Below are 12,040 nucleotides of genomic sequence, written 5' to 3' on the forward strand. Positions count from 1 at the left end.
TATTAACAATGTTAATAGTTTTTAAATTTTATTGAAGAATTTGAGCAAAATGTGAACAAAACCTACAGAAAATTGTAGAAAATAAATTAAAATTTATAATTCATTCTCGTGCAAAATCATTTGGTTTGTTTCTGGTTTTGGTTTTTTGAAAAATCGAATCAAATCGACAATTTGTTCAGTGTTTGCTAGTTTTAAAACACTCTGATTTTATATTCGTATAGCGATCGCAACTAAAACTACGTAAATATGAAAATAATTGTACTATATATTTATTTGTAAATTAAAATATTAAAATTAAAAGTAAAATTAAATTTAAAAAATGCTTCAGTAGTACTAAAGTCTTGAAACGACTGAACTTATAAAACTAAAACATGTTTTTAACATTTGCATTTAAACAGCCTTTGGCATTCCATTGACTGGTTATTTGGCGCTGCCGATTCGCAAAAGATCTCAAGTCTTTGTTTGTTGACGGTGGGCTTTAATCTTTCACACAATAAGTTGGGCGTAGAATACTTTAATTCCAATCGCCGGGCATGCTTTTGTCCGACCATATTTTACAAAGAAGCTGATGCATGCTCTTTATCGGTTCTTCGTCACCGTATTTGAATAGCACGGCCGGCATTCCATCGCTCCCCGCCACTTTGTTGTTCTTCAGACCGGTAATTGCTATTCGAACTTCTTTATGTATGATCGGGCAATGGAAACTCTGCTCCATTGTCATTGATGGGGAAACTGGTTTCACTATCTTTAGATATTATGTTTTCACTGCCATTCAGCACTCTGGAGAAGTGTTCCCTCCATAATTTCGGGCTCCAGGCATCGGTCACTAGATTACTACTGGGGTTCTACAAAAATATGCTCCGGCCTTGAAACCTTCTGTTAATCGCTGTTCTTTTGCCTTTTGCGAAAAAAATGGTTTCGTTTGCAGCCGTATCTAAGGAGCTTGTAATGCCGTTCCACAGTTCTTTTATACCGAGCTGCTGAAGAGTACTTTAAGAGAGCAGGAGTGCAAGTCGAGCAGAAAATCATTCGGCTGTTTGTTGTGATTGCAGTTTCTCGACGTCGAACCTTCCTTGTGTTTGTTGACGTACATACGTTTTTTGCTGCACAGAGGCGGATACATAACTTAGCTGCAACAAGATGTTTCAATGCTTGGACACATCTGAAACACTGGACACAACATGACCGATCTGATTGGTGGCGTTTCGATTCGGAGATAACCAGCTTGTTTGATGAATTTTCCTATGCTGGAATCTATTTCGCGCCTTGGCGAAGCCGATCAGCCTCAACCCATTTGGGGATTTTAATTTTTTTTAAGTCATAATGAGGCGAGGTTTTATCCCGTTATATTAATTACTTCTTGATTTGTGTGTTGGAAAGGAAAAGAATCAAGGAATTTAAAATTGTGCTATATGGGAAGTAGGGGTGCCCATCGTCTAATTTTCACACCGGTGTAGTTACTGCTATTTAACACTTTGATCGTGTATTGTTTCACCTCTCATATAAGAGGGTTGTCAAATTCCCTGTAGCACTTTTTGAATGCTGCAGATCTGATCTCTTATTGAGATCTCCCTTAGCAGCTGGCTGGCTTTGTCGAAATTATCTGTGTCGCCACTTTATTGCCTTGGAAGATCTTCATCCTGGCTTTGCGGATACCGAAGATGATTTTGTTGTCAGCTTTCTATAGAACCCCTAACAACTCCTCGTATGCGGGCACTAGTATACATTAATCTAAAAATTGTAGATTGTATCGATTTGTTTTACACAGTTTAAATGGACCCGTTCGAGTCAAGTTGGGTTACTTAGAACGAAAAAAAAAACAAAATTTCGTTCTATTTGTTTACGACGCTTTATTAGAGAGGCGGAGAAATGGATGTAAATTTGATAAAAATTTAAGTGCTGCTAAGTTTACTCAATGCGGGATACCACATACAAGGAACAGTTTTACTTATTAAACGGTATAAAGTGATTAAATACTACTTATACTACTTAATAAAAAATAATAAATGAAAATAAGTCAAGCAAGAGTTTCTTCGTCCATATATGTTTTCTTCTCTCTGGATATTGTGGCTATATCAAGAGTTGTACCTGTTATATCAGTTGCATCACTTTTTTGGGATTGACGTTCTGCGTCGTCTTGTAACTGCTTCTCGTGTTTTAATTGTTTTTTTATTAATCCTCCGCAGAAAAATAAGGTAAGCTATAAGGCAAGTTAAGGCATTGAATATAAGAAAAATATTTCTAACTTTTTTATGAATAAAATTGAACAATTACTAACATGTTCCAATATGCCGATTAATCCTAGAACAGAGAGACCTAGCAGAAAACCCAATGAGCCACCAATGTCAGCTATAAATTGTGTTGTGTCATAACTCAGACGTTCTTCCACCATCTGCTGAAAAGAACACACGTAGATATAAACTTTCCTACTATTTGTGAAATTTGTTTCCGATTTTAATATTACCGAAACCAGTTTTGTGGAATAGTAAATCCATACTTGGGTATATTGCTGACCTGAATTAAGTTGTTTTCTGCTTTGTATAAATGTCGAATAAATACGCGCGTTACAAGGACGTTTGCAATCGCATTCAATGTCGTCGTCACTTTCATAGTAGCTATATAATAAAATGACATTTAAAGTTTGTTGTAAAAACGTCAGTTCTTTTGTCTTCTTACATCCCGTAATCCTTTATTAAGGCACGCATTGACTTGCTGTTATCGCATGGTTGCTGCAATATACCGGTCATCCAAGGACCAGTGCAATTGGTTTTTGTAGCCAAGTCATCGAAAACACATAACTCTGCGCACTGAGAAAATATTATGTTTTTAATAAATCGAAGTTTTTCATTTCTATGCAGTATATACATATCTATTTGTGTGTAAATATCTGCAAAAAATTGAGTTAGGTTTGTTTGAGATAAGAGAGGGGTAAATCGATGGCACCCTGAACAACAACGTTAAGAAGATATGATATTCCATTTTCTTCTTCTTCCATTTGAGGGCAATATACATGTCAATATACATAGGCATGGTTTGTGTGTATTTTTTGTGGCCTATGATTTACACTTTGCCCGTATACATGTGCCGCCCGAAATTAGCCCTACTATTTTAAGCTTTTAATAAGTGATCTTCTTTTCTTTAAAATACCTAAAACGTGGTAGGTAGTAAAAGGTTAGTATACCTTCATGTCACTATAGCTTAGTGTGGCTGAACAAGGCGTTTCTTTGGATTCAATATTTCTGAATTGTTGACTTTGGAGTTTTATTTCAATTTCTTCGTCAATTTCAGCGAAAATATATTCTGAACGTGCTGCCCCTTTGACATTGAGTTCTAAAAAAAATAAATAAGTAAGATTTCATGAAATAAGGTAAAAGGAAAAATTAAAAGGGTTTCAATATAGTAGTTTCAAAACTTTATAAATTTTTATTTACCTGTGAACTCATGACGATGATCATGTATATAAACATGCCATCCTGGATTTTTTTCCAACATCATTTCCATACTTGAGCCCGGTATAATGTGATGAGTAAGCATTAGAGAATAACCAGAAGTACGAGTTGTACGTTTTAACTCTATTTTAGGATTCAAAGTGTAACAGCGGCCCATGTAGAAGTGTAAGCTGGTTTTTATTTCTAAATCTTGATATACGCAGTTATATATTTAAATAAATTGATAATATTGAATATATTTTATCTTAACTCACTCTTTGTTAATCCATCAAGTCCATATTGTTCACCTAATATGGTTTCTTCTAAATCAAAGGTTGAATTCATAAAGAAATCATCTAGTTCTAAGTCGTTGAAAGGGAAGTTATTCCAGCAAGTTATATATTTTGGATGCGGGCATATACCACCCGACATACTCTAAAAGAAATATTTAAAAAATTGTAATAAGTTTTATATTACTTTTAACAGACTGTGACATAACTTATTAATTCTTTAATTGTGTATATTAAAATATTCGAATTCAAAGCATCTGCATAATAATGCGATCTTTCCAAAACGAAAATTTTAAAGATACAAGTATACTGACAGCTAGTATATCGGACCTGTCTCTTATTGAAATTTTTTAATTCCTCAGGATTAAGACTTCAATTTAACCAATGTCGCATCCTTTAAAATTCGATAAGGTTTCAATTATTACATGAATCAAATTGGAAAAAACTATAATAATTAAATAAAATAATGTAATAAAAATAAAATAAACTAATAAAATGTTTACATTTTCATCAACGCACAGTTTTATTTATTAGAAGAACTAGAATTACGGCGTCGGATAAAACTCATTGGACTAACTCGAGTCATAACTTATTACATACATAGATGCATTAGAAGAATAATTTCAAGCTGCATTTTTTTGATAGTATGGGATAAGATTTGGGTTTGCAGTATATTTTTATATTAGAGCTTATTGATTTTCCCTTCTATTCTGTAAATAGGTCTTTCTATCTGACCAGAAAAGCATCCCCGCACCATTATATTACCCCCACCATGCTCTACTGTACCCTGCAAATAACGACGGCCTAAACGCTTTCCTGTTGCTCTTCGCGCACGTGTCATTCCATCTGAGTTCTGCAAATTAAATTTGAACTCATCTGAAAACAATATGACTTCCACTGCTCTGGAGTCCAATTGATATGCATTTTCGCAAATTCCAAACGTCCTAATCGTTTGTTTTTTTTGCAAATATATGGTTTTTTCGCAGCACGGAAGCTAAATAGAACATCATCAACGGCGTGTCGTTGTACTATATGCGTACTCATGCTTAGTTGTAAGCTATCTACAACTTTTTTTGCTGATATCTTTGCACCTTTTTTAAACTCGCGCATTATTCGTAAGTCATCCTTTACCGAATTGACTCTAGAACGTCCTCCAATATTAAGTTTTTTAACGGTTCTTTCTGCTTTGTTCTTGCGTAAAATAGCAGAAACAGTTGATTTCCCAACAGAATAATTTTTGCAAAGATCCTTTGTCGCACACCTTTTGTGAATTCGCTTACAATAATAATTTAAGTTCAGTTGAATGTCTTTTTCCAACCATTTTTGTCTAAAACAATTTTTTAGTACCATTTTTCGGGAAAAGTTTATATATTTCACAACTCACCCGTTCTCGTTTACATACACAATTCGAATAAGTCTGATCTACGATTTATAACTTTAAGTACCTGCAAAATTCTTTTCCTGCCAGATAATGGTAAATTAATCCATTGGAAGTGGTTATTTCGTTAATCAAAGTGTTAGTCCAATGAGTTATTAGCACGAATTTTTATTTTTTTCACTTCTGTTATAATTTATAAATTTTACATAAAAATTGAAAAATAAAATTGAATTGTTTCTTAATATAGAATATGCGATCTTTCTGTTGAAGAAAAAAAATTCTTCTAATGCATCTACATTTGTCAAAAGTTATGACGGAATATGTGTGACACTTGAGATAATCCAATAAGTTTTGTCCGACGATGTAGATGTAAAAGAAATATAATATGAAAATATACATATCTAAAGATAATCCATGAGAGTCAATCATTCCATAATGGGACAAATAAAGATCGGTAATCATGAGATCCAGTTCGCTGGCACCTTATACTACCCAACCCTTAATTACGTGAGATGCGAAACTTTGTTGAAACCCTTGAAGTCGTATGATATAGTGAATAAAAATGAAGGAAACAAGTGAAGCAGGGCTAAGTTCGGGTGTAACACTTTATACTCTTGTAACTTGCTAGAATCAAAGTCCAGTCCTTCAGGTGCTGGCAAAATTTGATATTAAAATATGGTAAAATCAACCCGATTTCATATCAGCGGACCGAATATATATAATATAATATTTTTAAAGTATCTTCGCTACGTATCAAAAATGAATGATATCTGGCTACATCTCGTTAATATACACTAAAAAATCAAAAATATGCTTTATTAACAAACAAAATATGTAAGAAAATTTCTAATTTCTTTTGCTACTTTAATACATTTATTTATATTGCAAGCTTTTTTATATGCTTATGGCTTATGGCTTATAATCAACAAAGAAATATATAAAATGTAATGTTTAGTATTATAAAAAAAAACTAAAAGCATCAAAAATGAAGCCACAAAATTTAACAACACTATATATCATAATTTAAAAAAGTCTAATAAATATAATAAATTAAAAATATACAATGGTATATTTTTTACATATTAAAATTAAGTTAATTGTTTTTTTTTTTTAATTTTCTAAGTTAAAGCTCTCCCTATTTGGCCACAAAGGAAACGCTCTTTCTACGTCGACCCTGGTGATTGGAGGAGGAAGCTCATTCGGAGTACATAGTAGTGCTTGAACTTAGCACACCGAATATTTCTTTAAGTCATTCATCCTTAATATATGAAATTTGCTGCTTATGTATGTATCTCGTTGTAAAATACACATTAAAATATTTGCTGCAAAACGGTCTCGTATATCAGTCGCTTCATCGATTTAAATCAACAGAAAGTAATTTTTCAACTAAGCTTACTATTAAAATGTAATAAAAATATGTCGTTTAAGCAAAATTTGTGCATATGTTTTGGAAAATATATACAAATATGCTGTAACAAATTAGCATACTTTGTTAATTCTAATATTTTTATAACTTTACACAAAAAATATGTACATACAAACATACATATGTACCTGCTCATTAATTCGAGAGAAGAAAGAGGTTCTTATCATTTCTAATTTTCAACTATATAATTTTAGTTATATGGAGCCCATTCTATTAACGTTACAAAATATATCAAAAACAACACGTTAGGATGTATTTATAGATTTTAATAAATAAAGACTGGAATAAAAATGACATATGTATAATATATCGGATCGGATGTAGTCAACCCTTTTGTACTTTTGCAATTTGTAAAGATCAAAGCATAGGAAATACTTTTCAGTGTTGGACAATTTTTGTAATAAACAAAAAAGAGAGGGCTAAAAGCGCCCATACACGAGCACACAAGTGCGTTCGATCGGTATGTGTGTGCTTGCGGTTTATCGTGTATGAGCTTGTTCGCGTACCGATCCATGTTCGCGAAAATGTTTGATTTTTTACGATCGGTGCGCGAACATGTTTATCGTGTATGGCGTTGTCGGCGCACAAAATCTCATTTCTCTCGTGTCGCCGAACAGTGAAGATCGCGGACAATGGCAAGTGTTAAGGGCCTGCTTTCGAGGCTTCAAAAAATCGATTTTTTTGAGGATTTTTTTGGTTGGAAAGAAATAATTGATTCAAGCGAAATTTCTAGGCTTTATAGTTATATATTTGAACATCTTTCACAAATTTTTTGGATACGAAATCTTTGATATTCTGCCTTTGGGAAGCAATTATCCGATGCATCTCGCATGTACATTTTTCGGACGGAAACAAAAAATTCAAAGAGATTCATATTTTTTATTAATTTATCTTCTAGTTAAACTAAGAAAATTCCAAAAAAAAGTGTAAAATTTAAAATTTTATTAAAAATTGAATAAATAGTTTAAAAATATGTTAAAATTTGACTTTTCTTAATATTTTTTTCAGTTTAAATGTAAGATAATTTTATGTCAATGATAATAAACTTTGCCTTAATTCTATACGACGTTAAGTTTTTTTTCTATCCTGCCCGCCAATTAAGAATAATCGTAAAAATGAAAAACCGAGAAATCACGCTTCAAAGTTTTCGCTTTTTTCCTAAGCGCTCATACATATACATAGTGTAAGAAAAATAAAAGTTGGAAAAACTTATTAACGAAATACAATGAAATAGATAAAAATGCTACATTAGAAATAAATTCCAAGAAATGTTCCGCTTGCCTGTCGCACATGTTAACTCTGTGAAGAACGAACGCAAAATGGATTTGTGTGTCGTGTATGGGCAAACGAATTCATACCGATCGAACGCACTTGTGTGCTCGTGTATGGGCGCTATAAGGGAATGTAACCAAACATTTTATACTCCTATATATGTATGTATATGTATGTATATAATATATATATTTCTCATTCTCAGAAAAAAATGCCCTCTGAGTTTCATTAACATACTTTACATATTGACCAATATAACTATAAGGTATAAGTGATACATTGAAAATCGTTAATTCACCTGATTTTATTAATTTTATCACAAGGATATACAGTTATTAGAAAGATGTTCCATCTGGTTTTCATTAAGATAAGTACCACATTGACCCATATACGTGGTATTAAGCAAATCGGAAATTCGAAAATATTAAGTTATCATAAAAATATTCTCATAGATCTCCTTTGACAATGGACCAATATAATAATAATCGGTAAAAAGTCTGCAAGAAATACTGGGGTCTATATATTTGATCTGAGGGCTTGAAAATTATGGTCCGATTTGTACAATTTTTTATTTCGATAAATTGTATGGAATTAAAAATTGCGTAACATAGAATGTCTAAATATTGTTACTCTCCAAACTGAGTTAAAATTGTTTGAACAGTACCTGAAATGCGTGATTTAAGCTATTTATTTTGTGAGTTTTGGGAGTTTTAAAATTATATTTTACACGGAGAGTAACCGCACCGCCGTTCATAGGCCTTTCTTCGTTTTGCATATGTTGATAAAAATTAAAATGTTATCATAATTTACTTATTGGAGAACTCACATTTAGTACATCTTCTTTGTATGGTGGCTCGCGGCATATGGTGACAGCTGGCATTTCTACAGTGTCGTTCAGACTAAAGTATGAGTGAGTTGATATCGGTGGACTATTCAGTTTAGTAAAGCATTCCGACAACTAGTTGAGGAAAACAAGAGATTATTATACTTTCATAACAACTTGCATTCGATTCTTGAGTGTCTTTCCAACACTAATTGTTAATTATTAACACTTCATATTTATCACTGCAAGCTCCAATAAATCTTCACTCCATGAAAATACTTTATGTACCTGAACAATCACAATAACTGAGCACACAAAAAGGACTAAATAGCGTATTAGTTTTCCAGGATCTCTTAATATCCAATCCAATAGCTCTAACCAATATCCCATAGTCGTTATTTGTTGAGAGTTGAAAGTGCTGTTATATTCGTATTAGGCGGCTGTTAATATGCACCACCGAGTTCAAACTGAATTACTGCTGCGACCGTGAAGTGTTATTGACGTATTGTTTTCCTGCTAAACGCCAAAGCATCCCGTATTAGTTCCCACGACAAGTCTCGTTTGTCAATAGATTATGCTTATGATTTATATCCATATCCGTAGAACACTTTCGCTCTGCGTACTTGTAACGCCTAGCTCATTGCAATTCAGCTTCGGTTATTTGAATTGCTTGTGACAAAGAATACATATGTGTGATAAGATTTACCTATACATAGTAATTATATGAATTTACATACGGTTTATTTACTCATTCAAGCAGTGATATCGCAATTATACATATGTTTGTACATTAAGGCGCGCCTTAAACAATAAACCTACGGTGCAATATACATATGAAGATATTTCCCTTTCCGCCGTTATTCGACAACCTATAACGTCATTCAACTAAGCTCCAAAATAAGATATGAAACTATAATTTGGTGCAGAGGTACTATATCTCAGAAACCATTTGACCTATTATATCACATATCTACATACATATTTTTTCTTTGGGTTGATTTAAATAGGTATAAATATCTCGGACATGAAGTAACTAGTAGTAATGAAAAGATATTACGTTACCAAATATGATTTTAACCCAATAATAATTTCGTAGAATGCCGAATATTGAGTTCTTATACATCACTAACAGCTCGCCCCGGCTTCATATGGGTATTAAACAATAATTTCAAAAGTTATAATTTTCTACACACTCTCCCACACATATTTTCTCATTTTTTTTTATTATTTTTTTAATTTTTGTAAAAAGGCCTTTACTATATATTTTATTTTCTCTGCTCCTGAAAAATAATTTACTGCGTCAGAGCTTCCCTGTCAACGATATTTACATTGGAATTATATTGGAATACCATTTTTTAAAGCCAATTCATGTGGTGGCAGTCCAGAAGAGCTTAATGAAGGTAAAAACTCCTAGGAATAATGGACTGCGTTTCCGATATTAGTTAAGGTGTCTATCGATTTTTATTTTTTCCGGGAACTTTTTGAATAATTAAAACGTTTATTTCGTTGACACTATCATTCCTGGGTGACACTATTGCCTTAGAACACAACCAATGAAATTCCTTTTCGTGCAAATTCTCGATGTCAGGGTATACTGCATCTATTAAAATTTCTAAACTATGGACTATTTGGCCCAAAGACTCATCGAGAAGAATATTACAATTACTCCTTAAATTTGGAGTGGGAAAAATTCCTTCCCCAAGTTTAAGGGGGTACTCTCATGTGAACGCATACATTTCACCACTTTTTAGGAAAATTTTTTTTATGCGACAACAAAATTCATTCATTTTAATTTTTTAAAATATTTTTATTTGTATTTTGAAATGTACAAACAATTTTTTTTTTCGTTTTTTACATTTTTAATAAAATTTTTTTTAATCTAAGTAGTTTCCAACAAAAAAAAGTAGTTCACTGGTCATGGTGATAGCGGCTGTTCATGTTGTCTGAAATAAAAAAAATCTAATTTATTATATTTTCAGTAGTTCTGCAAATATAATCAATTTCATAAAACAAAAATGTCGAACTTCAAAAAAAAAAGTCTCGAAAATCTTGTTTTTTCGTTAAAAATCGTTTAAAACAAATATAAAAATATTTTCGAAAATAAACAATTCTGGTAGGGACGATAAGTATAAATGAGCAGAAGAACATTTTAAAGCAATCGATTGAATACTTATTTTTTAGGATCATAACGGTTTCAGAAAATGATAATTCGAGAAAAATGCGCTTAGAAACGTAGCAGCTGCAGACTTGTCAATGGCGCCTGGTAGACAGTCGCTTACGACACGTCGGCGACTATGAGCTGTAACTTATCAAATACTATGAATTTCGGTCTGAAATTTTCACTGCATGTTTTCAATTGGTTTTACTGTCAAAATAAAAAAAATCGATTTTTCGAAGTGAAGACATGAGAATACCCCCTTAAGCAGTTGCTGTGGAAAATCGCCATCAGTGATTCCATGAAGATGAGCTCTCATATTCGTCCGTAAATTTATATTTTCAATCGAATTCCATAAGGGCGACGATATTAAGCATGCTTTGATGATATCTGCTCGCGTAACTTTGTAAATGCAAATACAAAAGTTATCCCGCCTATGTGAGCAAAGGAGTTTCTAAGGTCTTTTAATTTTCTGTCCACGGCCGCTATATGTATGTGCTTTATAGCTCATGGTGCATTCATCCCACATAATCAATGAGGCGTCTTGCAATAGTTAACCAAGAGGCCCACTTTTGCGGTTAGAACATATTGATTGCTGTTTAAGATTTATGGATAACGGAAGTTTAAAAGATGAATAAGCAGTTGTTTCATCCTTTAGAAAGGTTGCCGCTATTCCCGACGAAGCAACTGCTATCGCTATCTTCCCTGATTGTCTTATTTTAGCAAGTATTAAATTGCATGAAAGTGTTTGCCAGTGACCTGGCGCATACAAAAGGAAATATTGTTTTTGTTATTATTCACGCTATAACTCGCGCTTTTCAGTGTGATGCAGCTTAGCTCTGTCTAAATTTAACATTCTCTGTTATAAATAAGTAATGATTTTTTTTTTCACTTTACGCTCGTAAGTCGGTTAAAAATGAACATTTTCTGATTTTTTTTACAAACCATCTTCATTGGATTACCTTCAAAGTGGTTCAGGCCATTTTTCACATCAAGCAACGGTTTAGTCAGCTATAGCGAACAGAAAACACCCCAACTTATTTTTATGTTATTATATATGTATGTATATGTATAAGTTTGGTATACTCTCGCAACATGTATTTTAGTTAACCTAAAAAGCTTTAAATTAATCGAAATAGATATAGAGTTATGTATATAAGTATGTATAAATGAACTGGTTGACCGTTTATTTCTTTCGCTTGTCCGTACATACTTGTATATACAGTCGAAACTCTCTATAACGAATTCCAAGGGACTGGATATTTACT

At 32.6% G+C, this 12,040-nt stretch overlaps 1 protein-coding gene across 2 annotated transcripts; it reads right to left on the minus strand.

The window, feature by feature from the left end:
• Positions 1-1,830: 1,830 nt before the first annotated feature.
• On the minus strand, positions 1,831-9,164 carry LOC120768451 (acid-sensing ion channel 4-A). 2 transcript variants are annotated; one of them, XM_040095149.1, is made up of 9 exons: positions 8,906-9,164; positions 8,621-8,752; positions 3,704-3,863; positions 3,432-3,638; positions 3,182-3,330; positions 2,677-2,807; positions 2,465-2,615; positions 2,279-2,392; positions 1,831-2,200 (listed from the first exon to the last, which is right to left on the minus strand). In XM_040095149.1, exons 1-9 carry the CDS (start codon positions 9,005-9,007, stop codon positions 2,018-2,020), a joined length of 1,329 nt encoding a protein of 442 aa, XP_039951083.1. In that variant the 5' UTR covers positions 9,008-9,164; the 3' UTR covers positions 1,831-2,017. The 2 variants fall into 2 exon arrangements, with proteins under 2 accessions (XP_039951083.1, XP_039951082.1); XM_040095148.1 differs by having other exon boundaries at positions 2,279-2,395.
• Between the last annotated feature and the right edge of the window lie 2,876 nt (positions 9,165-12,040).

The sequence above is a fragment of the Bactrocera tryoni genome, chromosome 2 (genome assembly GCF_016617805.1).
Source record: "Bactrocera tryoni isolate S06 chromosome 2, CSIRO_BtryS06_freeze2, whole genome shotgun sequence".
Lineage (NCBI taxonomy): Eukaryota > Metazoa > Arthropoda > Insecta > Diptera > Tephritidae > Bactrocera > Bactrocera tryoni.